Consider the following 27,898-nt stretch of genomic DNA (forward strand, 5'->3'; position numbering starts at 1 on the left):
GAAAACTCCACACGGGGAGTATTAATAAGAAGGAAGATGTCTGTGGTTTAGGAGTACCAAGAGGCTGCTTTGCTTTGGAAATGGCTCTATGTAGTCCAGGCTAGCCTTGAACTTGCTATGTAGCCCAGGCTAGACGACTCTGCTTCTTGGGGGGAAGTGAGGCACCTTCACAGGCAAGAAACCCCGAGATAGATTCCTTACTCAGTGTGCCTAACTGAAGCCACTTGCACAGGGAAAGCAGATTCCTGGAGGTTGGAAAGGGTGGGTTGAGAGGGCTTTTTAGGGAAATGGAAGTCATGGACTCTCCCAGACTCTCCCAGGAAAGAAGAGGTTGGTCCTCCAGCTCCCTGCTGCACTGGGCTCCTTTGTCCTTCCCTTTGCCAGGTCGTGTCTGACGCCATAGACTATCAATAACGCCACGCTACCTTTGTTGGTTTGTATCTAACGCCATACACTATCAATAACGCCACGCTACCTTTGCCAGGTCGTGTCTGACGCCATACACTATCAATAACGCCACGCTACCGGGCTCCAGACAGAGTTTCTGGAGACCTCATAGGAGCATCCACATTTAGTCTTCACAGTCCTCCATAAGGAGCCATTTTATATTCCTGCTCCGTCACATTACAAAACCAATGTGAAGTGAGGGAAATTGAGAGGGCTTTGCCATTCAGGGGCAGAACCAGGGCTCCAAGTGGCCTCTGGCTCCTGTTTCCACTCCCCTTGGCTACGTTCCTACCCTATTGGGCCTGTAATATGGAGTACAGGCACATATTCTATAGAGCAGCACACCACGGAGTCAGGTGACGTTGGCGTTCTCTGAGTTCTGGGCGAAATGAGATGGACCCAGGGCTTCCACTCCAGAGGTGATGGTAAGAAGGCACCTGGTTCGGTTTTTATTTGTTGACTTTTCCTTTATTTTATTTTATTGGTTTTCAAGACAAGGTTTCTCTATATAACAGCCCTGGCTGTCCTGGAACTCACTCTGTATAGACCAGGCTGGCCTCAGACTCACAGAGATCCGCCTGCCTCTGCCTCCCGAGGGCTGGGAGTCACAGTCCTTCACCACCAGGCCTGGCCAAGACAGTTCAGTGAAAAGCCTCATTCTACGGAACCAGCAAAGAAAAGCTGAGGATGAAAAACAAAACTAACCAGAGAGCCGCCGGAACTTCTGAACGGGAGGCAGGTAAAGCGAACGAGAGAAAGGTGGGAGTCACGTGGGGAGGTGGGGACAGTGTGTGTAGGTAGCCCAGACAGCTGACATCATCGTCACCAACCACAGGCTGTTATTGGCTTCTCACCCTGTGGAGAAAGTGACTTCCTTTGAGGCAGCTGCAGGATTATAGCTGGAAGAGGCAACTTTTGAAGGTTGTGTGAACTGGCCAGTGGAGTAGGCAGATGGTGAGAGATAAGGCCCTGCAACCCTCTTCCTGTGGTTTGAGGTAGGGTACAACACAGCCCAGCTGGCCTGGAATTACGTAGCTCAGGATGGCTTTGAACTCAGGGTGACCGTCTTGCCACAGCCTCCCACATGCTGGGAATACAGGTATGAGCCACCAAGTCCAGTTCAAGACGGGAAATAAAAGTGCTGTGAGAGAGTGCTAAGAACAGTGATCTCTAATCCTAAATTCATTAGGAACCTTCAGGAAGTTCAAGGAAATAGTTTTCAGGCAAATAAGAGAAATGACCTATTCTTCTTGAAGATTGTACTGGTTGAAATATGAACTATAGGGCTGGAGAGATGGCTCAGAGGTTAAGGGCACAGTCTGCTTCTCCCAGAGGTCCTGAGTTCAAGTCCCAGCTGTTGGGACTCACAACTGTCTAGAATGAGATCTGGTGCCCTCTTCTGGCATGCAGGTGTACATGCAGGCAGAGCACTGTATACATCATAATAAATAAATGAATCTTAAGAAAAAAGAAATATGAACTATATAAATGTTTTAGTTAGATTTACAATGAAGAGATATAATGGATTATCGAGAGGAAAATCCAAAGGATATAAAGGGTACATTTCTAACTTTAAAAGGTGATAAGAGGCTGGAGAGATGGCTCAGCAGTTAAAAGCACTGGCTGCCCTTCCAGAGGACCCAGGTTCAATTCCCAGCACTCACATGGCAGATTACAACTATCTGTAACTCCAGTTCCAGGAGATCTGACGCCATCGCACAGACATATCTGCAGGCAAAACACCAATGCACATGAAATAAAAATAAATATAACGTTGGTTGTATGAAGTGGGCCAACAAAACAGTTCAGGGCATAAAAGTGCTTGCCACTAGCACTGACAACCTAACTTCTATCACTGTGACCCACAAAGTGTGACAGAAGAGCCAACTCTAACAAGCTGTCTGCTAATCTCCACATGTGCACCAAGGTACACCCCTGCCTCTCAGCACACGATAATATGCCATTCCTTAAAACACTTCTCGACTTCTCAAACCAATTTCCTCTGGTTACCATGCATCCAACTTGTTACAGTCGTCAGCTAGCTTCCAATGCCTGGTTTGGTCTCAGGTTTGGAAGGCACACAAGTTCCTCATCTTGTTCACTTAAACTGAGTTAAAGCTCTTTTGTTGTTGTTGTTGTTGTTGTTGTTGTTGTTGTTGTTGTTGTTGTTGGGGTGTTTTGTTTTTTGGGTTTTTTTGTTTTTTTGAGACAGGGTTTTTCTGTGTAGCCTTAGTTGGTCTGGATTCACTCTGTAGACCAGGCTGGCCTCGAACTCACAGAAATCTGCCTGCCTCTGCCCTGCCAAGTGCTGGGATTACAGGCGTGCGCCACTGAAGTGGGGGTGACCTGAAGAAAAACAAAGTATCATGCAGCAAAGCCCACAAAGTGACTTATCTCTTCATTCTGAAGGAGACTTGGGGAGTCTAAGGCCAGGGTGCTGGCCAGTTTGGTGTGTCGGTCAGAGATGACATCTTGCTGCATCTCACATGACAGAAAATGCAAGATAAGACTCAGGAGTATCTTTGGAGAAGGAGACACACACACACACACACACACACACACACACACACACACACACACATCTATATATATATATATATATATATTTTTTTTTTTTTTTTTTTTTTTAAATATGAAAGCAGGACCCTGCCGGATGTGGTAGTGCACACCTTTAATCCCAGCACTGGGGAGGCAGAGGCAGGCAGATCACAGTGAGTTCGAGGCCAGCCTGGTCTACTAAGTGAGTCCAGAACAGCCAGGGCTGAGAAACCCTGTCTCAAAAAACAAACAAACAAACAAAATCAGGACCCCGTGCCTTACCTAGCTTTCAGACACCTTCACACCAGGGAATAGGTTTCAATATATAAATTTGGATTTAAAAACATTCAGACCATAGCAGGATTTAACTCCATTAGAGACAGACAGGAAAAGATCCTTGACAAAAACACTTTTTAAATCTGGTACTCAGGAGGCTGAGGCAGGTGGATCTCTATGGGGTTGAAGCCAGCTTGGTCTATACAGCAAGTTCCTGGCTAGCCAGGGCTATACAGAGAGACCTCACTTTGAAGAGTTTCCAAGGGTACTGAACTTACAGAATACAAAAGCAGTATTCTAGGGCCAGCAGGGTGGCTGAGAGGGTAAAAGTCCTCGCTGCCTAGACCTGGCGACTTGAATTCTACTCTTGCACCCTACATAGAGGTAGGGCAGAACTGTCTACACAGAGCTGCCCACCTAAGCCATGACAATTGTGCATCCCTTAATAATCATTTTTAAAAATTAGAGCCAGACGGTGGCGGTGGCAACACCTTTAATCCCAGCAGAGGCAGGCAGATCTCTGAGTTTGAAGACAGTCTGGTCTACAGAGTGGTTCCAGGACAGCCAGGGCTACACAGAGAAACGCTGTCTTAACCTCCTCTCCCCCAAGATAGTTATACTTCTAAAATCAAATATGGTGGCTCACACCTTTAACTCTAGCGGCTAGAACCACAGTATGTTACCATAGGCAACAAAAAATTGACTTCCCATTGTTGGCTCAGTGGCTGAAAGGGCTTGCTCCATCCAGGACCCACATGGTACAAGGAGAAGATGTCACACAGCAAGTTGTCCTGACTACCACATAAGTGACCCTCCTCCCACTCCATCACCCCACCCCTCCTATACCCTCCCCCTGCCCCCGCCACCATCTCATACCCTCCCCCCGCCACCACCCCCCCCCCCCCGCTGCTCCATACATAAACATAAGAACAAATTCTAATGGAAACATAGGGATTTTCTGGAAGTTTTTTGGTGGCATGCAAAAGGGAGGTACGACACACACTGATGCCATTGGTCAATAAGGTCTCTTTACAGAATGTCCCTTTTCAAGTGATAACTGTAACCTCCTTGACAGAACCCATATTTGGGAAATGAGCAATAAATATTTGTTTGAATAAGTGCTTATCAATAAGCCTAGAAAGGAAAAAGGCATGGGAATTCCACAGGTTGATGTATCTTTTAGTTTAGTTTTGCTTTTTAATTAATTTATTTATTATGTATACAATGCTCTGCCTGCATGTACACCTACACACCAGAAGAGAGCACCAGATCTCACTATAGATGGTTGTGAACCGCCCTGTGGTTGCTGGGAATTGAACTCAGGACCTCTGGAAGAGCAGTCAGTGCTCTTAACCTCTGAGCCATCTCTCCAGGCCTAGTTTTTGTTTTGATGTAGCTCTGGCTATCCTGGAACTCACTATGTAGACCAGGCTGGCCTTGCAATCACAGAGCTCCACCTGCCTTTGCCTTCAGAGTGCTGAGATTAAAGCTGATACTATGCCCAGCAGTTTTGTTGAATTTATTTATAGTGAAGGTCTGTGTGTGATAGAAGGTAAGCCAAGATGACCCAGTACATTTTAAGATGGAACTGCTCTAAACTGATTGATATTAGAAAAAAAAGAAAAAAGAAAGAAACAAACAAACAAAAAAACCCAACCAACCAAACAAACAAACAAACAAACAAAAAACCAAGCACATGCCTTAGTTTCAGCATTTAGGATACAAAGCCAAGTGAATCTCTCTGAGTTTGAGGCCAACCTGAGACCCTGTCTCAAAAACCAAACCAAACCAAACAAACAAACAAAAACCTCCAAATCTAGCCAGGTGTGCTAATGCACACCTTTACTCATAGCACTTGGAAGGCTAAGGCAGGCAAATCTACTTGACTTCGCGGCCAGCCTGGTCTACAGTGTGAGTTCCAGGACAGCCAAGCCTACACAGAGAAAGCGTGTCTCGAAAAACCAAAAACCAAACCAAACCAACAAATCTCCAAAATCTTTTTTTTTTTCTTTAAATACCCTTCCTCCACAACAGAGCTCCAATAATATACCTCCTCTGCCCTTCAGTTAACCAGGATTGATGACCAGAAATGATCCTGCCAAAACCTTGGTTTGTCCAAGAATGACGGCTCTCTTCAGGCTTCTGCCTCTAAAGCACAGAACAGGAACTAGGAACTGGGAGGCTCGGGGGAAGAATGCTGATTTAACTGCTTTGTCCAGGACAACAAGAGCCACCCCAAGGTGAACTGGCATTTTAGGCACATGCTAAATGGCAGGCACAAATTATGGACTCCAGGAACTTGCAGTTTAGTGGGGAAACAAAAGAGTTCAATTATTTTAGAGAGGATCTTCACTGATTCTTACGAAAGAATCAAAATTTTCATGGCTGCAGCACCTGGTTACACCTAGAAAAATGCCCTTGAGGTTTTCTTTTTATTTAAAAAAAAATTTTTTTTAAGGCAGGGTTTCTCTGTGTAGCCTTGGCTGTCCTGGACTCGCTTTGTAGACCAGGCTGGCCTCAAACTCACAGAGATCCACCTGCCTCTGTCTCTCAAGTGCTGGGATCAAAGGCATGTACCAGGCTGGAGAGATGGCTCAGAGGTTAAGAGCACTGACTGCTCTTCCAGAGGTCCTGAGTTCAATTCCCAGCAACCACATAGTGGCTCACAACCATCTGTAATGTGATCTGATGCCCTCTTCTGGTGTGCAGGTGTACATGCAGGCAGAGCACTGTATACATAATAATAAATCTTTTAAAAAAGGGGGTTTCTCATGCCTGCTGTTGGGGGGGCGGTTGTTAGTCTATGGCTCTTTGGGAGAGCTTTGTCAGCCTAAGTGGGATAACTTCATTTAAACTATATATGATTTTGCCTTTTCCATCTATAGTATTTTTACCCCTCCTCAACTGCAGCCATCCCCCACCATGTGTGTGATTTTGATAGAGATGTCTGGCTAGCCACGCTAGGCTAGAGGGACAGCATGAGTCATACATGAAAGCACTGTAAATTCAACTGGAATGTAGAACACATCAGATACACGACACAGATGTGGCAGTATAACTTGATTAGGACCAAACTTGGAAACGGCCTTAGTTCTGAGTTTGTGCTTATCGGTGGCATCACACATCTTTCTAGCAACAAGAACAAAGGAGTTGCTCGAGGAATAAACACAGAATGGAGAAAAGGATGAACACAACAGGAGAGTGGAGCGAACTTAAAACTGAAGACCAGAGAGGGGACAAAGACCTCACATCTGCCAGGTGTGGTGGTGCACGTCTTAACACCCAGCACTAGGAAGGCAGTGGCAGGAGAATCTGTGAGTTCTGGGTTAGAGAATAACTCTAAAACACCCAAAATAGTTCACGACAACTAATTTGTAGGCCAGGTGTGGTGGCACACGCCTTTAATTCCAGCACTTGGGAGGCAGAAGCAGGAGCTGCTCTGTGAGTTCAAGGCCAGCCTGGTATATGAAGTAAGTCCAGGACAGCCAAGGCTACAGAGAAACCCTGTCTCAAAACACCAAAAATAAACAAAGTTATTCTGGAGTGGTAGTGCATTCTTTAAAACACAGCAATAGGGGGTAGAAGCAGGCAGATTTCTGAGTACCAGGCCAGTCAAGTCACCATACTGATCAGGTCATGGCCCTTCAAGGCTATGTAATGAGACCTTATTTCAAAACAATTTTAAGAACTAAATAGTTCTTAGTGCCCCCTAGTGGATAAGTGAGACCAGGCCAGTATTTATTTGTACTGTGTACATTGTGTTTTTGAAACTAGTTCTCAATTAGCAGCTCTGGCTGTCCTGAAACTATGTGCACCAGACTGGACTTGAATTTACAGAGCTCTGCCTGCCTTTACCTACCAAGTGCTGGGTTTAAAGGTGTTCGCCACTATGCCGGTTTTCACTTTCGTATTTTTGGTGACTAAACCAAATAGCCACGAGTATAAAAACCCTTACTATGGAACCTGGTAAGGATCTGATCCCCAGAACTTGCCAAAGCAGCCGTCCTCTTGACTTCTATGTGTGCTCTGGGACACATGCTTCTTGTCCATTAATAACTTAAGAGAGCTGGGAAAGGTGGAGCACACCTATAACCCCAGCACTGGGGAGGCAACAGATGGATCTCTGCGAATCCAGCCTGGCCTAAAGTGTGTCCAGGACAGCCAGGGACAGAGAAACCCTGTGTGTGGGACATAACCACAAAAATAAGCCAAAATGAGGAATACTCTCTAGCCCACATTCTTAACAATCTTACTGCTTAAGCACCCCAAATGCTGGAGTTGGTCCTTGTCAAGCACTACACCCCAGCTATTGTGTGTATACTGAAGCCTAGACTGTTTAGTTAACCTGCCTGTGTAGACTAGAGAGGTTACTCCAGCGTCACCTCCAGCCAGGAATTTAAACTGTACAATGAGTAACTGTTAAAATACCTGGCGGTTAGCACTGTCTCCCCCTAACAGCTCTCTGGCGTTGAGAGGTGTTAGGGCCTCATGGACACAACACAGCTTTCTGAGTTCTGCAGAGCACGTAGGTCAGAGGTATCACCTAGTGAACGGTAGAGTGGATATACAGAAACCACAGCACATCTTGGGAGTGATGCCTCAGTGGTTAAGGCTCACTGATTTTCTGGAACATCCAGGTTTGATTTCTAGCACTCAAAACCATCAGTGCAGGGATTTTTTTTTCTTGAGACAGGGTTTCTGGACATTTGTAGACCAGGCTGGTCTCCAACTCAGTGATCCCCGTGCTTCTGCCTCCTGAGTGCTGGGATGAAAGGAGTGCACCACCATTCAGCTCAGTCCTTTCTGGCCTCCACAGGTAGTGCAAACACGGCACATGTACAGGCAGAACTCATTAACAAAACCAGAAAACCTTTTCTTAGTAACCCAAGTCTTACACTAGATAATGCAGTACCCAAGATTCAAGCCTGTTATCACAAAGTACAACGAGGCCCTCTCTGGCCTGTGACTGTAGAGGTGGTTCTTCTACTGACCTGAAGACCCACCATCTTCACCTCAGCACACTGTAGCTTGTTGTAACTTAACCCTCTCTATAATTATTAGTACTTCTCCCTAAACTAACCACCCATGACTTAAGAGAACTGTTATAAAACAATATTCACACCCAAAAGGCCAAACAATTTTTTCATAAACAACTTTATTCATGACACATTATTTAAAAAAAAAAATTCCCATCCCCTGGAAATGAGTTAAAAAAAATAAACAAAAGCCACCTCCCACCTCCCTGTTCCCACTTCCTCCCATTCCCTCCAAATAAAAGGGAAAAAAAACAAAAAACAAAAACAAAGCAGTAAAGAAACAAAAAATAATAAAACAAAACAAAAACACCTGAAAAACAAAAACACCCCCAAACTCCCCAAAACAAAGTAGTGCATTTCCCCGAGGGTAAGGGGAATTTACACTGGAGCAGCTGGGAGCGAGATCTTCCGGCTACAGAAACCTGCAAAGAAAGACACTCAAAACAGAAAAAGAAACACAAAAGGAAACAAAATAGATCACCAGGCAAACTGGAGGGGCAGGGAGCCGGAGAAGAAGGGTAGGGTGGGCGGAGACCTGGTAGGACAGGAGCAGGCAGGCAGGGACTGCAGAAGGCAGGGAGAAGACGAGGGAAGGAAACAAGCTGAACAGTTTGGTGTCCTTCCAGAGCCCTGGGTAAAAAAACCCCTCCTACCACTTGTGCCCACCTACCCTTGAGCAGGCCCAGAGAGGATGGAGGGGAGCAGGGAAACAGGGAGCAGCTTGCACAGTAGAGATGTGTCCATGGCGAATCCCACAGGGACTATGTAGCCCCTGCCCCACTCCCTGGGCCTCCCCTACTCCCCAGAGCAGGTCCCTCCTCACAGTTAGTTACGGGATTCTCCCCCCTTCCACAGTATATCTTTTTTTTTTTTTTTAATATTTTTTTTCCATCAAGGTCATCTTCTGTTTTTCTTTTTTTTTTTTTTAATTCTTTTTTTTTCCTTCTTTCCTCTTTTTTCCTCTCTCTCCTCCTAATACACACTTTTTTTAGTAAGGGGAATACCATGATGTCGCTCTAGCCCGGCCCCTGGAAGAAAGAAGGAGAGTTGGGTGTTAACAGGGTTACTAGAGAGTTCAGTGCAAGACCCCCCCCATGGACCCAACTGCCTCATTGACTGACAGGAGCACCTCCAAAGTGAGGCCTCAATCCCAGGAATAACAACTGGCAAACTGGGGGGCCCTGAGTGGGAAAGGGGGGCAAGGAAGTACATCTAAGATACTGAAGGACAAGAAAAAGGACCCATGGTTTGTCCAGTGCTCCACAGCTCTTAAACCCTATCTGGTAAAAAAGGGCAGTTTACCTTAATTTTAATTTAAATGCAGGGACAGAAGTAAAGCACAACGCAGAGCACTAGGCCCCTGACAGCTAACCTTGGAACAGTCCTCCCACATGGCTGGGAGAACGTCAGGAGCAGGAAAAGTAACAACAATGTCCAAGCTGTGCTCTCTACCCTGAGGCCTTCTAACCAGTGCAAACACTTCAGCAGCCACCAATTCCCAAAAGGAAGAAGGCTGAGGGAGGAACCAGCTCAGAACAAATCTGCCCCCCTCAGCTTCTGATCAGGAAAGCACAGAGTTGGCCTCCTGAACTGGCCTGCAACTACTTCCTCGCTCTGCACAAGCAGGAGGACCAAGTCCCTGGGAGCCAGAGGGAGCAGGGCTCCTCAAAGCAGGAGAGAGTGAAGCCTAAGAGCTCATGGGAGGCGGGAGAGAGGAGCAGCCCATCTATCCTGACCTGTAGATTCGACCCCGGGGCCTGCTGTTAAAACCGCTGTAGAATCGAGATCGGGAGCTGTTGTAATTGGTACTCCGGGCTCGGTATCGGGCTCTCGGGAAACCCCGGTCTGTGGTGCTGATGCCTGGTCTGTTGGTTCGTTTGGGAATCACCTGAAAAGGACAGAGGACAGGGAGCCTTGGAGTACAGCCAGAGATCTGCACAGAAGGTACAGCAGGGCACTATGCTCACCTTGATTTGTCTTCCTCTGAACAGGGACTCATCTAAGGCCAGGGAAGTCCTCACAGATTCTTTGTCTGAGAACTCTATATATGCAAACCTGGAAAAGAACAAATTGTCGTTTTGTCAGACTTTATAAACAACTTGTAGGGGAAAAACAAAAACAAATCCCCCAAACAACCCAAATAGCTTACTGGTTAAACCTAACTTGTAAATAGTTGATTAGAATATCATGTGTTAATAACATTTTAAACAACTATTTAAATAACAGTACTTACAAAGTTTCCATAGTGAACACAGCTTACAACCCCAGCTACTCAGTAGGCTGAGGCAAGAGAACCTAAATTCAAGGCCTGTCCAACAAGAGAATTCAAGACCAGCCCGGGCAACTTATAGACGCGGCTTCACAATAAAGCTTGAGAAGACGTGAGTCTGTGATAGGCCTCAGTAAGAAGACTTGTGTAGAATACATCCTGAGACCCAAGGTTTAGTCTCAGTACCACTAAAATTAAAAGCAAGGCCCAGGCTGAGCGTAGTGGACATGCCTTTAATCCTAGCACTCCCAGGCAGAGGTGGGCAGGTTGCTGTGAGTTCCAAAGCCTGCCTGGTCTACAAAGTCCAGGACAGCCAAGGCTGTCTCAAAAAACAAACAAGTAAATAAGGCCTCAATTCATAACATATAGACACTTAACAGGGAAAACCCACTTGTTTTAACAAGCAATTACCATTTTATAGAAAATGGAAAATGTAAGTTAGTCAAGCAGTGCTGGTACGCGCGCACACACTTGTACTCCGAGCACTGGGGAGGCAGAGGCAGATGGATCTGAGTTTGAGGCCATCCTGGTCTACAAAGCTAATTCCAGGACACCAGAGACACCCTGTCCCGAAAAACTAAAAGCAAACAAATAAAACCCTGAAAACATGAGCCAACCACTGCTTGAGTAGATCAACAGCAAAGCACACCGAGTGCGGCCAGGGTCGGAGGCTGGACTCCCAGGCCGAGAGCTGGTGGTATGAGGGGTGCTGTGTTTTTAAGGGAGGCCAGCAAGCTCTTGGCTCATCACTTACTCACCCTTTGGGATGGCCACTAAATTTGTCGCAGAGAATAGTAACTCTGTTGACTGAACCACAGCCATGAAAATGAGCTTCCAGCTCTTCTGCTGTCGCACCATAGTCCACCTACGGAAACATTTTACAAGCACTGGGAAAACTCCTACTTGAACAGGTACCCTGCCTAGCCTGTAGTCTGGATCCAAAGCAAATCAAATACAGTTCTAAGGAAATAATCCCCTCTACTCAAATCTAGAACCTATTACTTCATTACCTCTACCCTCAGATCCCCGAAACCCAAAACTAATTCTGAAGATTGCTTTCAAAATTATTAAATAATCCTCTCAAATAAGAGTATACTCCTGCGCTGGGCACGGGTGTCACACACCTTTAATCCCAGCACTCCGGAGGCAGAGGCAGGCGGTCTACAAATAGAGTTCCAGGACAGAGAAACCCTGTCTTGAAGAGTGTACTCCTCTAACGGCAGTACCCAGGAGGCTGAGTCTAAAGGATTACTCTGAATTAACACAGCCTGAACCACAAGTCCTACCTAAAATAAATACTTTAAACCCAAGCAGGACTCCTCAATACATACATTGCCGACATAGATAGATCGGGCATCAGCCTCCATCTTCTCCTCCAGAGACATGATCACTGGGCCAGCTTCAAGAGAGAAAAAAAAAAGTGGTTTTTTTTTTTGTTTTTTGTTTATTTTTTAAAAAGCAAACATATTTTCTGCGGTATCAATACCCATACACTTCCAGGATTAGGCTAAAATTTTTGTCTGTTCTGCTATACCCATTACTTAGAACAGTGCCCAATACATAGTAGGTTACCACACATTTAACAAACTACCCTTTAAAAAAGAAGTGTTAAGATTTCCCGCTAGGCGTAGCTGCACAAGCCTTTAATCCCAGCAATTGGGAGGCAGAGGCAGGCGGATCTCTCTGAGTTCGAGGCCAGCTTGGTCTACAAAGGAAGTCCAGGGCAGCCAAGGCTAACACAGAAGAGACCCTTGTCTCGAGAGGAAAAAAAAAAAAAAAAAAAGATTTTACATTTCTCAAACCAAGTCTCTATTCAGCTTTGGATGAAATGCCTCAAACTGAACAAAAGTGATATCTGACATAGATTTAAAAAGTCCCTCACAGCAGCCAGTAATCTTCTAAGTCATAACTAAAGAGTCTCTAACTGAAAAGTGTTAAACTTGAAGGTCAAACGCCGGCTTGCAATCCCCACAAGAGGGGTAGAGACAGAGTTAGAACAAAGAGAAACACATTTATAAATGAAACAAAGGAAAGCACAAGACCGTCACAGCTTGTACCTAACAAAGGTGGGGGGGGGGGGGGGACGGGGACGGACACATAATGGACTATGACCACAGCACCTGCCAGAAAAATTGCTCAGCTCCACAGGCTCGAGCATCCAATGCCACACTGCGGTCTTACCCCCCCCCCCCCAATCAACCCCGACCGTGAACAGCCGGTTTACTCACCATTGCCTGGGGGTGGACTCATATTCATCTGCTTCTCTACCTCGTTTTGTAGCTCCTTGAGCTTTTCAGCCTCTTCCTCCATTTCCCTGACTCGAGCTTTGATCGCTTCTAGCTCCTACAATGAGTGAGGCAGGGCATGCAGAACGTTAGCCACGGACGCAGGGGCCGGGTCGTACATTTTGTCTGGGCCCGGGCCATAGCCATGCTCGGCCATTTCCGTCGCCTCGTGCGAGGGTCGTGATTGAAACAAAAATAAATAGAAATGAAAAAATAAAACCACTCACAAGAATTAAAAAAAAAAAAAAGGCCAAATTACCTTCTCTAGAGCCACCCCAGGCACCGAGGATGCCCCATCGGCCCGCTCCCGAACGGCCCCGGCCCGCCACGTTATTCCCCGCCCAACCCCACCCCCCGCCTGCCTCCCTCCCGCCCGAGCGCCGGGCCTCCCATGACCTGGCCCGCTCGCTCGCTCGGCCTCCTTCCCTCACCGGGTCCTCAATGGCGCCGTCCCCGGGGTCGGCCTCGACCAGTCCCGGCTCTTCCTCCTCCTCCTGACTGCCGGGGGCTCCCGAACCGGGCCCAGGACCCGGAGCTCCCGGAGGGGCGCGGGGCCGGGGCGGCTCCTCTTCGGGCTCGGGCTCCGGCAGCAGCTCCCCAGGCTCCAGCTCCTCAGACTCCAGGCCGTTCCCGTAGTCCCCTGCGCCCCCCGGGTCCCCCTCCCCGGCCTCCCCACCGGCCCCGGGCACAAGATGGCGCCGCCGCCCCGGCCCGGAGCCCCGACCGCCCGCAGCCCCCGCTGCTGCTGCCGCCGCCGCCGCCGCCGCCATCGCCGCTCAGACTGGGGCCCGCCGCTCGGCGATTGGAGAACTGAGCCGGCCACGCCGAGGGCTCATTAGTCAGTCAGCCTGCCCGTCACCCCGAGCTCCAATACTACTGGGTAACCGTACTTGGCAATCAAACAAGGCCCCACCCCTAAGGCGGGCCACTGCGCCAAATCCTCTGATCCCGGTAGGTGAGCTGTGTCTGTCAATCAGCATACCCCACCTCCTGCGGAGTCCTTAGGTAACAATACGCCCGCACTGTGACGACTTTCCGCTCACCCTCCGCCCATGGGCGGGCCCACAATATGGAGGCTGCTCCACGATTGGCCTCTGGCTAGGAGAGCGGAAAGGACCAATCTCCCAAACGCCTCACCGAAGTGGCCCATTCCTGGATGCCGATTGGCTTGTGGCTTTCGCCGGGCCGACTCCCGTTGTGCGACAGGTGAACCTTGCTCCCGAAAAGGTTGCCTGGCTTAACGCTAGGCTAATGCCTAGACAGGGCGTGGTGGCGCACGCCTTTAAGGCCAGTGCCCAAAAAGCAGAGGCAGACAGAACTGTGAGTTCGAGACCAGCCTGGCCTACACAGGAAAGTCAGCACTACAAAGACGCAGCCTCTCAAAAAGAAAAAAACAAAACACCAAAAACCTAGACACGGAAGGGGAGTCAGGTCACCTGACCTGGCTTGACCTTACTACTGACAAACAAAGAATTAGAAGCCAGACTCTGAAAAGGAAGGGAGTGTACCGTGCCTTTTCCCAGCTCAGTTACTGGCATCAACATCAAGGAGACACTACAAACTACAAACCTCACTACAAACTACAAACCTCATTAATCCTCACCCAGAGGACCTGCAGGCTCGGAATTGTGTCCTACATAGGCCATTTTAGACCCTCATCCCTGCTTAGTTTCAGGGCTGTTTTCTTGCCTCAACTGTTACCCCACCCTCTTTTCCCTGGTCGCTTGAAGTATCAAAATTCCTTACTGTGTAGGGCTAGTTGGCAAACATCATCTCCACAGTTAGTGGTCCACCAGCGTTCCTGATGGGGGTCCAGATTTTGCCTCCATATATGAAATATTCCCTAAACCAGACCTCAAAGAAAAACGCCTTCCATCAGCTTTCCCATTCTATCTTGGGACAAGCGGGCCTACCACGTACCTAGGGATTTTGTGCTGCTGTGCTAGCTAAGTGAAGAATGTCCCGTTTACATTTGTGTATCCGTAAAGTCGTGATACATTTAGCAGAGTACACGTTGCGTGACTGTTGGCTGACTGCAACTTCTAAGTGCCTCCTTTCATCTTCTACAGTCTCCTAGCTGGCAACCCCTTCTGGAAGACCCCAGAGACATTTCTCCATGTAAGTTCTCAAGACAGCTCTGCACCTTCAGACCCCAGAGAGGCAGAAGGAGCCCCACACTCCAGTAGAAATTCCACACATTTACAGAGTACCCAACCGTACTGCTAACTCTGTAAGAGGACTTTTTGTAGACCGGGTCAAGGTACAAGTTTAGGTGTGGATTCATACAAACTACACGAGGCAAAAAAAAAAAAAAAAATCCTTATAAGCAAACCAAAGTCAGAAGCTTCACTCATTGGACCCCCACTATCGTCCACACTTTTAATTCCTTACCTCAGGGGATTGGGAGCTGGGAGTAGAGCCAAACTCTTGCTGCATCATGTGCCTGCACCACAGGGCTGGAGTTGATCTCTGAAGACAGGGGGTACTGATGGAGTTCCAAGCGAAGGGCTTTTATGCTGAATCTAACCAATCAAAATTTAAGCAAGTGACTCCGTCAAATGCCTCTGTGTTGTGATGGTGTGGCTTAGAGACACAGTCTCAGCAATCTACCCCGGCTGGTCTGAAGCTCAAAATATATACTCCTGGTTGCCCTTAATCTCACAGAGATTCTCAAAGAGACCCGCCTCCCTCTACCTCCTAAGCACCAGGATTAAAGGTGTGTGTTGCCACACCCATCCATTAAATACTTTTTAATTCTACTTTTGGCACGCCCATGAGTATGTAACTAGCGTTGTTCCTTATCACTGAGGTTTCACCTATGTAGGAAAGTATTTCCAAAACCACATTCCCCTAAATCCTTTGGATTTAAATTTTGTTTTTTGTTTTTCGAGACAGAGTTTCTCTGTGTAGCCTTGGCTGTCCTGGACTCACTTTGTAGGCCAGGCTGGCCTCAAACTCACAGCGATCCGCCTGCCTCTGCCTCCCAAGTGCTGGGATTAAAGGTGTGCACCACCACGCCCAGCTTGGATTTAAATGGATTTAGTTTTTTGTTTTGTTTTTCTGTGTAGCCCTGGCTGTGCTGCAACTCCCTCTGTAGACCAGGTTGGCCTCCACCTCAATGATCCGCCTGCCTCTGCCTCCAAAGTGTTAGGATTAAAAGCCTATGCCCCCATTTTATTTTATTATTTTTTGGAGACGGGGCTATACTATGTAGTCTGGCCTCAGACTTGAGACCCTCCTCCCTCAGGCCTCCTGGGTTATGATTTTCTCAGCATTATGCTACACATGTGTAATCTTAGCACTGGAGAAGCTGAAGCAGGAGAATTGCCGAGAGTTCCAGTCCAGTCCGAACTACACAGAGAGCACCAGAGTGAGTAGCTAAAGCTCTACAGCAATAACCTGTCTCCAAAACAAAACAACAACAACAAACAAACAAACAAACAAGCAAAACCAAGAGTGGCCAGGGGTGGTGGTGCACGCCTTTAATCCCAGCACTCTGGAGGCAGATCTCCCTTGAGGTTGAGGCCAGCCTGGTCTACAGAACAAATTCTAGGACAGCCAGGCCATAGAGAAACCTGTCTCAAAACAAAAACCCACAAACCCCACAAGTGTGCTTGGTATTCTTACAGAGGACCTGAGTTTGGTTCCTAGCACACACACACACACACACACACACAGAAAAACTCTTTAAGTCTTTAAAACCAAACACCCTGCAGAGCTAGGTGTGGTGACACACTCCTCAGTCCCTAGCACCTAGGAGGTGGACAAAAGGATCACAAGTTTAAGACCAGCCTCCTCCTCACTTATGTAGGAAAGTTGAGGCCAGCCTGGGCTACATGAGACTCTGTCTCAAAAAAAAAAAAAAAAAAAAAAAAGAAAGAAAGAAAGAAAAGAAAAGAAAAAGAAAAGAGGCCGGGGCAGGTGCCTTTAACCACAGTATTTGGGAGGCAGAGGCAGGTGGATCTCTGTGAAGTTTGAGGTCAGCCTGCTCTACAGAGTGAGTTCAAGACAGACAGATCTACATAGTGAGACACTATCTTGAAAAACAAACAAAAAAAACCTAAAAAGTCAAAATTTGTCTGCTTTAATAAATAATCTAGGGGTTGGGGATTTAGCTCAGTGGTGGAATGCTTGCCTAGCAAGCATAAGGCCCTAGGTTTGGTCCTCAGCTCTGAAAAAAAAAATCATACTAAGTTATGATATTGAAAACTGGAAGACTATAAATTCCAGAAAGTGACAAAAATGTAAGCAAAGTATAATATCCAACAAAAGACTATTTTGTACCTGAGAGAGGGTTATGCACACTATGAAAATATGTATTTTGTACATTTTGTAGGGTCCAGAGTCGTTTGTTTGTTTGTTTTGCAATTTTTATTGTTTTTTAAGACAGGGTTTCACTGTGTAATAGCTCTGGCTGTCTTGGAACTCCCTCTGTAGACCAGGCTGGCCTCAAAATCACAAAGATCCCCTGTCAACTGGGCGTGGTGGTACATGCCTTTAATCCCAGCCCTCGGAGGCAGATCTCTGTGAGTTCAGGTCAGCCAGGTCTACAAAAGTGAGTCCAGGACAGCCAGTTAGTTTTTGTTTGATTCCCTTACTAGAAAGTTAAAAGCAACATGTGAGTTGAGGTGTATCTTTCCATTCGCTTTGCCTGTGCCTAGAACAGAAAATATATGAACATTTCCTCTAGTGGTGAACGATGGATGAAAAACAACCATGTAACCCATTATATTGTTTTCTGGTAAACATTTCTGTTCTCTATGTATGTGTTTGTGTTGAGCAGGGTCTCATATAAGCGACACTGGCCCTGAATTACCCATCCTGCCCCCGTCTCCCAACGGCTGGGGTTAGGAGCCGGCAGTACCATGGCCGGAGTCCAGCTGTGTTCTGATTTTTTTATGTCTCCCAGTAACTACACTGAAGGCCGTTATTTAAATTTTCAAAGAATTCATCGAGACATGGTGGCCCACACCTAGAATCTCAACCCTATGAGTTCGAGACCAGCCTGGACTACAAGCAATATCCTGTTTCACAAAAAGCAAGAAGGGGGTTGGAGAGATGGCTCAGAGGTTAAGAGCACTGGCTGTTCTTCCAAAGGTCCTGAGTTCAATTCCCAGAAACCACATGGTGGCTCTCAACCATCTACAATGAGATCTGGTGCCCTCTTCTGGCGTGCAGGCACAAGTGCAGGCAGAGTACTATATGAACAATAAATAAATAAATAAATAAAATCTTAAAAAGGAAAAGCAAACAAACAAACAGAATGTATAAAGAATGTCTCTATTCTACCCATTTGTCAGAAACTGTAGGTTTTTGGTTTTGTTTTTCCTCTGACAGTGAGTCTTAGCCTGCAACCCGGGCTGGCTTGGAGCTGACCAGATATGGAGTCCCAGACAGATCTACACTTGAGTTTCCTTGCCCCTGAAGTGTACTATATTTACAGCTTGATCAAGAACTACCCCATGCCAGGCATGGTGGCACACTCCTTTAATCCCAGCACTCAGGAGGCAGAGGCAGGTGGATCACTGTGAGCTCAAGGCCAGCCTGGTCTACAAAGGCAGTCCAGGACAGCCAAGGCTACATAGAAAGACCCTGTCTGGGGGGTCAGGGTGGGCGGGGGAGAGGGGGGAAGAACTACTTCAACCCAACCTCCCCACCCCCACAGTGGTCAGAAATTGTAACTACACGTTGCCCAACTTTATTAAAAGTGCCATCTGGATGAGTTGCATTCACAGAGAGCTATATAAGGAAAACAATCATCCGTCCCTTTGGACAGTCTAAAGCTTAGAAGCAGACCATTATAAAGTAACATATTTGGCCTAAATTGTGATGAGGCTGACAGAGCAAGCCTAAGACCTTCTGGATCCCCACTTGGTATTTCTAAAAGAACAGAGATATAAAATAGTCTATTTGCCATCAGTAATGTCACTAAGTATCTTTTCAGAAAACTCTGCCTTCTGAGTAACCGTAAAGCTTTGAATCTCCCTGTTTTCCAAATTGCTTTGGCTGCCAAGAAACTCATGGCTGAGTTCACAGCCTAGCTTTTGTATTTGAGAATACCACTTAAGAATGACCTCCACGCATTAATTACCCTTTTGCTTTCTGATAATTTGTTTAGGGACAAGGTCTCACAAAGCCTTGGCTGGCCTTGAACTCACTATGTAGCTGGGGTGCCCACCTTCCTGTCTTCACCTGAGCACTAGGATTGCAGTTGTTTGCCAGGATGTTGGAAGAGGGGGGTTGGTGTGTGGAGGAGGGCTCCCGATGTACCATACGCCTACACCTTCTAGAGGTTCATGTCGGTATGGAGTTCTTAGGTTTGGGTGTTTGGCCAGGGTGGGAAAAAAAAAGTTTTTTAACCTCAATACTTTCCCAAATCTCTATAACTCAAATTATTTCCCTTAGCAAGGTCATAAGAAATGACTGGTTTAAAGAGAGTTCTAAAACCCAGGCCGTACAATATAGAAGTCACAAAACCCTGTTCAGTACTTCTCATTAAATTTCTGGGCTTTATTTATTTATTTTTAATACGACCATTACATATTACACAAAAATAAAAGTCAAATGAACTTGGCATTTATAAATTATTAAATAAAAATACAGGAATATATATTTATATTTATAGAGCTTTTTCTCTTCTTCTAAACTAACCAAATCTGCTCTCCTGCCGTTTATGATTTAAAAAAGTAAATAGTATATGTATGCCCTAGTGTAAGTGGGGAGTGCGATTAATAACTGCAGGACCGAGCTGCCCCACTTCCGCTCTTTCCTTGGCCTAAGCAAAGTCCCTACTTGTCCCTTTGGGCTTTGGAGAGCAAGAACACCCTCTCCACCTACTTAATATCTGAAAAATTATATATCCATTTCCCTCATTTAAAAAAAATTGAAATGGATTTAAAAATTGGGAGCCATACTCAGCCTTCTTGGCCAAGAGCTAATCCCAAGGAACTATATGGCTCTAAAAGACAGTCCCTGGTTCTCCCTGACAGAAGAGTCTCTGGGTTTCCCCCTGGCCCTTCCGACGAAGGGCAGAGCAGGTCACAACTCCCCACAGTGGTCCCATCTACGCTAAGCTTCTGGGAATCCCGACCAAGCCCTTTACCCTATTGTAACACATTACCCTCTCCTTCTGCCCCGTGAAGGCTTGAGAGCAGAACACGTTGGTAACCTGACCATGGCTCCCAAGAACGCTAACTTGGGTAGGTGTCCCGTGGGAAGAGTAGAGCGGCATCTTCCCTGAACGCGGAGGAGCACGGGCTCCAGTTGGAGCTGATGGTCTAGTCAGCGGTTTCCGAACTTTTTCAGCAGCAAAGCCCTTACCACAAATAAAATCTTACCCTGAACCCCGATACAATAAGACAGCTACAAAGGCTGAGGGCAAATTGCCCAGCCCTCCACTCCCTCATCTCCCTAAGGACTCCTGAGGCAACCCCTAGGACACTTCGGGGCTCTGCCAAGCAGTCTGAAAACCACTGGCCTACTTTGTCCTGAGCAAGGCAGAGCCTCCCACTCCAACTGCTTGCCACAGACAGCTCTGAGTTTCTTCGGTCAGCACATTCAAAACAGGCAGACCAACTGGCACATGCAGTCCCCCACATCCCCCACACACAGCGTCAAAAAGTGCAACCCTCACTCAGAAGCAAAAGTCCGGACTAAACACCTGAAGCCAGTTTGGTTCCACATTCTAGCAAGCACAGTGTGATGCCACATTCGAGGACCAAGTGAGAAGTCGAGTCAGCTGTGGTCTCGGTAAGTTGCCCAGTGCTCGGGGTCATGGGAGGGGCTCTAGAGCACTGAGGAGGAAGTCAGCATTGAAGAGCAGCAATGTTAGCACCTTGTGAAGTGCAGCAGTGAGGTCTGGCTCAGGGCATGCATTTTGGAGTGAAGAATTTCTCCCTCAAAAGAAAAAGCTAGAGTCTGGATTTGTTCTAGAGGACTGGTCTGTGAATTCTGATGTTTGCATCTCCAGGGACCTATGCAGGGAGCATGGCTTCCAAAGACACATAGATGTGTTTAGGTCATGGCAGCTACTCTAGAACCCACGCACCTGGCCCCTGACAAAAGCAGCACCAAAACCCACCACAGAGACCAGGCCAGTCAAGGAGTACCTGTCACCAGCACACCCAGGGGCCCAGAGCTGGAATGGTCCTCTCAAGGTATTGGCAATCTCACTACACAGGTCAGGACCCAGACTGAATTCTCCATCAGCATTTACGTTTGTATCTTCTAAAGGAAAATTAGAGCCCCGATTTAGAGTTTCAGCTGGATTAGAGAGGTGCTAGAAACAGGCAACACTCTAGGCACCACTGTGCCCCCACTGGAGGGGAAGGTGGCAGGCAGGTCCTTCCTGCCAAAGCTTCTACCCACCCAGGCTCCGCAGCCTCACCCTCTGTCGGCCCAGGTGCAAAGATGCACAGAGAAGGAGGGACAGGAAAGAACAAGGCTGGCTGCAGCACCCTTCTAGCCAAAGCCCTGCCAACAACTTTGAGCAGCGCCAACGCCCTCTTCTGGATACAGTGTCCCTCCCTCAGCCTGCAAGACATAAGGTCAAGGGAAGGTTCGGAGGGGAGAAGGGCAGCGAACCGGCCCTTGCTCTTGCCACTGCAAGAAGGAATGTTTTCTCTGAGTACCTCATCACCAGATCCGACAGAGAGCCCGGCATGCACACGGGAATGCGTGCATGTGCGCATGCGCACGTGTGCCCATGCAACCCGCAGCCACAGCCACTTCATCCGGTCACCTGATCACCAAGCTTCCATTCCAAGGGGGGGAAATGGGGGGGGGGGCGGGTGTTCTAGGTTCCCTAAGCCCCATTCATCTAATGGAGTCACAACTCTAAATAAATTCACCTTCTTTGGAGCTCTAAGCCATATTCTGGGTAGCCCGATTCCTCCCACCTCCCCCCAAGCCCTGAGGCGACTCCATCTCCTGGGCTCCTGGCCTTGAAACATTCCTTAATGTCTCCAACTCAAATTCTTCCTGCCACCTGCCTGGCGTGCTTAGCTCCCTCCCACGCTACCTTCCCGTGCCCTCCTCTGTTCCGTGACCATCCAATCTCTTCTAAGGGCATTCTCTAATCTGTCCCAGCTCTCCTCCTGGCCCCTAGCCACACCTATACCCCACCTGGCCCTAGACTTTCTCACTTGCTAGCGAAAAAGGCCCCTACAGTTACCAGGGCCCCCAGTGCCACAGCCCCCGTCAGCACTGTCCTCACTGATGCCCAGTTGCCCTCCCGCAGACGCCGTGCCTCCTCCAGGGCCCCGTCCCCGTATAGAGCTGTGAACTCCGCCTGTGGGAGAGAAGGGAAGTAGAAAGAGAAGGAGAAAGGGGTATCAGGAAAGAACAGTGGAGAGACGAGGGAAGGAGAGCTCCAATTCCGTCCACTGTGGGTACTGCCCTCACCCAGCAGCTCCAGCCAAAAGCCCCACTGCCTACAAGTCCCTCGGAAGCCCTGCGCGGGCTCCTCTGTGCTGTCTGCACCAAGTAAACCCCAGAACTGGCATCCTTTGCTAAGGTTTGCCTAGCCACAACCCATCCTCGACCCTCCCCACCAGCCACGCTATGTGACTCAGGGGTCACACTTTTTCTCTTTGGGTCCTGTTTATAAAGCTCTACATCCAGTCTTCTGCTCGGGACCATGAAACCCACCCAGTGACTACTGCTATGGCGGCCCTGGAGTATGGAGTTAGCGTGACGCTCTCAGTCTGATTCCACTTAAATAGGGGTACCCAGGCCCAAGGCTCCTCCTTCCCAGCACAAATGCCCTAGCCTCCCATTACAGACGCCCCCCCCCCCCCCCCCCCCGTCTTCCCATGAAGACCGACTGTGCGGAGGGATGCGAGGGATGCATAGAGCAGCAATTGAGAAGCTTCTTACCCAGCCCCCACTGCTATGGATCCAGTCAGCCAGGCGCGTCTCCAGGTAGGCCACCATCCAATCCTGCACTTGTCCCACCAGTGGCTCCATTTCTTTGTTGACACTCTCAGCGCACAGGGCAGCCCCAAAGACAAAGAATGCCACCAGACGGCCCCAGTTGGGGCCCCCTTGGAAAAGTTCGTCGGAAACCTGGGTGAAGCGTTGCTGGGCCGAGCCTGGGGTCACATGTAGCTGGGCGGCCAGGTCAGAGAAGGTACGCCGGAACCGGGTCTCAAATTCGTCTCCAGCAGCCCGCATGGCTTGGTGCAGCGGGTCGGCTGCTGGGCCTTCCCCAGGGCCAGCTCCGCAGACATAACCTTTCTGCCTCAGCTTATAGCCTACAAAGTCAGCCACTAGAGCCCGTGTGTCTGGGGCTGAGGCTGGGGTCGCCATCCGGGCGGCTGAAAGGGGCAAGGATGACAGACTGACATAAATATATAGAAAATATTGACAGACACTCAGAAGGAACATTTCCTATTTGGGCAAGCTCCTGAGATAAGGTAAAAAGCTCAAAGGCCACTAGGCAGGGCCAAACAAGAGCAAAGGATTTAAGCCACGGGGTAGCTTAAGAGCATAAGCAGCTGGCCACCTATAACATGTCAAATTAAGTGTGCAACAGGAAATCTTATTTTTAGACTACTTCGGATTCCTTTTATACGACAACACCAGCTGTATGACACCTCTGCGCGCGCGCGCGCGCGCGCGCACACACACACACACACACACACACACACACACACACACACACACCTTTTTGGCTACAGGAAGAGGCTTAGGACCTCCCTAGGAGCGTGATGTAAAGATGTTGGCAGAGGCACACGATAGGGAGGAGACAGGGCCTGAAGAGCAAGATGCGAAAGCCAAGGGCTGTAATGGGCAGAAAGGACGAGAACACTTACCCAGCCTGGATGGCAGCTCTTAGGACCCAGTGCTGGTGGCAGGGAGCCCCCAGCTGAGGCTGTTCATCCTCCCATCCTCCCGGCCAGCGTGGAACCCTGAAAGCCGGAGAGGGAGAGAGAACTAGGTGGAAAAAGCCAGGGATCCCATGGGTCTAGCCCGGAAAGGACTGGAACTGCAGCTCCTAGGACTGGGCCCATGCCTGCAACGCTTTGCCTGCTGTGAGGCCGAGCCATGTCTAATGACTGCCCTCTCTCTCTCGGGAAACCCGGACCACGGGCTTCCTGCCGACACCACCTCCACTCCGGTTCCCCCAAGAGCAGCCCCAAGGTCCGTCCCACTCCCCCACCCTCAGCTGGTCTGCCAGCCAGGTTAGGGAATCTCACGGGTCAGGCCGTAGATCTGGGATCCGGTTGTTTCCTGGTGGAGGAGCTGGGAGGGAGGATGAGAGGGAGGAAGGGAAGGAAGGAAGGAAGGAAGGAAGGAGAAGGGGAGGGCAGGGAGGAGGGCCCGGCGCCGAGTGATGATGGGACCCAGAGCGAGGGGCGGGGCTGGGAGGCAGGGCTGGGAAGGGCCACTACTCCGGGAAGACTGGGCCACGGTGACCGGTGTGGGCGGCTGCTGAGCCCGCAGCTTACCCAGAGAAACACAGCCGGCCTCAGCAGCTCGGTGCAAATTCAGCATATCCGCAAGGTCTCTCCTGTTCGTGCACTTGTTGAACTTTGAAGCTTTGGATTGTGTGCCTGGGAAAGAAGAGCACTTCCCATTAAACTGGGAACAGCGCCTTGTCCTTGTTTGTGTGTTTAGGGGTGCTAAGCACAAAACACTTCCCCTCAGGAGCTTTAATCCAACAAACTCTTCCTGGGCTGGAGTTTCAGCGAGGCGCCAGGGTGGCAGGCCTTGGACTGCAGTGTCCACAGGCACTCTTTATCTTTTGTAATCAGATTGATTTTCTTTTAATTTTTCACCCACCTCATGAGTTAATCCTCATTTAAAAGACACAAACAATAAAAGGCACAAATGATACAAGCTTACTAACAGAAGTTTACACACCCTCCCTAAATACAGGTTACCAATATTAAGATTAATGCCTGTTGTATTACAGATTACATGTATCTAAACTTACACATGAATATATATATTCACACATATATGGTTCGTATATATTTACGTATACACATAGATGTGTATAATATATAAATATGGATATTTATATATACATGTATATTTTGTATATATTTCTATAATATATACTTATAAAATATATACACATAATATATATGTATGTGTATGTATATATATTATGTATATATAAAACTCTGTGGACTGGAGAGGTGGCTCAGCAGTTAAGAGCACCAACTGCTCTTCCAGAGGTCCTGAGTTCAATTCCCAGCAATCACATAGTGGCTCACAACCATCTATAATATGATCTGATGTGCACTGTATACATAATAAACATATCTTTAAAAAAAATACAACTCTGTGTGTGTTTTAAGACAGGGTTTCTTCTTTGTGTAGTCCTGGCTGTCCTGGTACTGTATAGACCTCGAGCCTCGAATTCACAGAGATCTGCCTGCCTCTGCCTCAGATATGCTGCGATTAAAAACATGAGCCACCACTGCCCAGCTCATGATAATATATTTACATAGAGCAAGTTCCTAAGGCAAGAGGTCTTCTGATTACAACAGATCCACAGGAGGGTGTAATGGAAGTTTTGGGTTCTTTTGTTTTGTTTTGTTTTGTTTTCAAGACAGGGTTTCACTGGGCGGTGGTGATGCACTCCTTTAATATCCTAGCACTCAGGAGGCAGAGGCAGGCGGATCACTGTGAGTTCAAGGCCAGCCTGTTCTACAAAGTGAGTCCAGGACAGCCAAGGCTACACAGAGAAACTCTGTCTTGGAGAAAAAAAACAACAACAAAAACAAAACAAAACAAAACAAAACAAAAAGCCGGGGTCTCTCTCTGTAGCCCTGGCTGTCCTGGACTCACTTTGTAGACCAGGCTGTCCTCGAACTCACAGAGATCCATAGAAACAGATGACATGGGATTGGGATAGGTATCCCATACTTGCCCCACTATGGGAAGTAGTTTAGTGAGTTAATATCTGCCCTGCTCCAGGTTAACTAAGGCTATTTTAAAATATAACAGATGTCTGTGTCTTGATTGATTGCTAACGGGTTATACTGCCGTGATAAGTATAGGCCTAGTAATAAACATTATTAGGTTATATGTAAATTAAAAACAGAGACCACCTGCCTCCGCCTTCCAAGTGCTGAGATTAAGGCATGCGCCGACTTCTTCTTCTCTTCCTCCTCCTCCTTCAAGTTTTGTTTTCTTTATAAACTCAGTTGTATAGCTAGGGATAGTGGCGCATGCCTTTAATCCCAGCATTTGGGAGGCAGATCACTGTGAGTTCAAGGCCAGCCTGGTCTACAGAGTGAGTCTGGGACAGCCAAAGCTACCCAGAGAGACCTTGTCATGAAACATCCCCCCTCCAAAAATAAACTCAGTTGTGTTATATAAATGTTTTTGTTTTAATCCCAAGTGTGGGATTTCAGTTTGGACTTTAGCTTGTCCACAGGTGTTAACTGTCTTGTGTGGAGCATGGCTTTTGCCAGCTGGTAAGGCCTTCCTCATAGGGTAAAGAGAGGGACACAGTCTAGAGCTCTGAGGATGTAAATGAGAACCCAGAGAGAGAATGTCAGGGCACACGGTGTTGGTGTGTGGCATGTAGCAGTTTAAAGAGACCAGGGATGATGGTGTGGCAGTTTGGGTTTCTTGTTTGTTTTTTGAGACAGGCTTTCTCTGTGTAACCATGACTGTCCTGGGCTCACTTTGTAGATCAAGCTAGTCTTGAACTCACATCGATCCACCTGCCTCTGCCTCCCGAGTGCTGTGATTAAATGCATGAACCTCTGCACTGTGGCAGTTTGGAGAAGACAGAAAGAGAAATGCTGCCAGGCACAGCAGCTTGAAGGAGACTGCTGGCTGCATCTGCTGTTAACGGAGATTGGTACAGCCCCAAACAGCTGGGAGAAGCAAAGGGCCCATCTCCTCTAATCTTCTCTTTCCTATGTAGGGTTGGGAGGTTGGAAGAAAGTTGAAGCCTAAACACCCCAAATAAAGTAGAGTTGGGTTTTGTTTATTTTTTGTTTTTGGAGACAGGGTTTCTCTGTGTAGCCTTGGCTGTTCTGGACTCACTTTGTAGACCATGCTGGCCTCGAACTCACATTGATCCACCTGCCTCTGCCTCCCGAGTGCTGGGATAAAAGGCGTGCGCCACCACGCCCGGTGGTGCCCACTCCTCCACTCATTTCTTCCTTGTTCTTGGACTGATCGCTCTAGGTGTCACCAGAAAGACACCCCCCCCCCATTTGTTTTTATTTGGTTTTTTTGTTTGTTTGTTTTTCGAGACAGGGTCTCTCTGTGTAGCCTTGGCTGTCCTTAGACTCACTTTGTAGACCAGGCTGGCCTCGAACTCACAGCGATCCGCCTGTCCCTGCCTCCCAAGTACTGGGATTAAAGGCGTGCGCCACCACTGCCCAGCTATTCCCCATTTGTTTTTAGACACAGATCTAATTTAAGGCTTTCACTTGCACTAAAGTTTAGTCTACAGCATTTACCTGAAATATACTTTGAAGGTCTGTTCTGCTTGGGGTCTTGTGTAGTCCAAGCTGGTCTTGAACTCACTATGTAGATAAAGATGACACTGACAAACCTTCTCCTGCACCTCCTGGTTAGTGCATGGATAATGGGAGTGCACCCCACACTGCATTTGTTTTTATTACTGGTCTTAAGAGACCCTAATAACTGGTTGGTGGTGGCGCACGCCTTTAATCCCAGCACCTGGGATGCAGAGGCAGGTGAATCTCTGTGAGTTCAAGGCCAGCCTGGTTTACAGAGTGAGTCCAGGACAGCCAGGGCTACTCAGAGAGACGGTCTCAAAAAAAAAAAAAAGTCTGTTATTTCCAGTTGAGCTGTTTGTGTGGTTGTTTTGTTGTGTTAAGCTATACTATAGATATGTATAGACCTCATGAGCTCAGTGGCAGAGTGCTTGCCCAGCATGCATGAGCCCCTGGGTTGCAACCCAGCACCACAAATAAATACATTTAGTGATTTCATTTCTGCTCTAAAATTTTTCTCTTGTTCTTTTCTTCCAAAACAGGGTCTCTCTCTACATAGCCATGGCTGTCCTGAAACTCACTATATAGTTCAGGCTGGCCTTGAACTCACAG

At 47.8% G+C, this 27,898-nt stretch overlaps 1 protein-coding gene across 3 annotated transcripts; it reads right to left on the bottom strand.

Annotated features, from left to right (window-relative positions):
• Positions 1 to 8,397: 8,397 nt before the first annotated feature.
• Positions 8,398 to 24,095, bottom strand: LOC311589041 (bcl-2-like protein 2). 3 transcript variants are annotated; one of them, XM_084767317.1, is made up of 7 exons: positions 15,243 to 15,475; positions 12,795 to 12,909; positions 11,898 to 11,965; positions 11,325 to 11,431; positions 10,265 to 10,352; positions 10,034 to 10,185; positions 8,398 to 9,325 (listed from the first exon to the last, which is right to left on the bottom strand). In XM_084767317.1, exons 1-7 carry the CDS (start codon positions 15,288 to 15,290, stop codon positions 9,286 to 9,288), a joined length of 618 nt encoding a protein of 205 aa, XP_084623443.1. In that variant the 5' UTR covers positions 15,291 to 15,475; the 3' UTR covers positions 8,398 to 9,285. The 3 variants fall into 3 exon arrangements, with proteins under 3 accessions (XP_084623443.1, XP_084623442.1, XP_084623444.1); XM_084767316.1 differs by lacking the exon at positions 15,243 to 15,475 and adding an exon at positions 13,283 to 13,637; XM_084767318.1 differs by lacking the exons at positions 8,398 to 9,325; positions 10,034 to 10,185; positions 10,265 to 10,352; ... (2 more) ...; positions 12,795 to 12,909; positions 15,243 to 15,475 and adding exons at positions 19,338 to 22,140; positions 22,728 to 23,167; positions 23,666 to 23,761; positions 24,050 to 24,095.
• Between the last annotated feature and the right edge of the window lie 3,803 nt (positions 24,096 to 27,898).

This window comes from Acomys minous, assembly GCF_964271855.1.
Source record: "Acomys minous genome assembly, chromosome: 18".
Classification (NCBI taxonomy): domain Eukaryota; kingdom Metazoa; phylum Chordata; class Mammalia; order Rodentia; family Muridae; genus Acomys; species Acomys minous.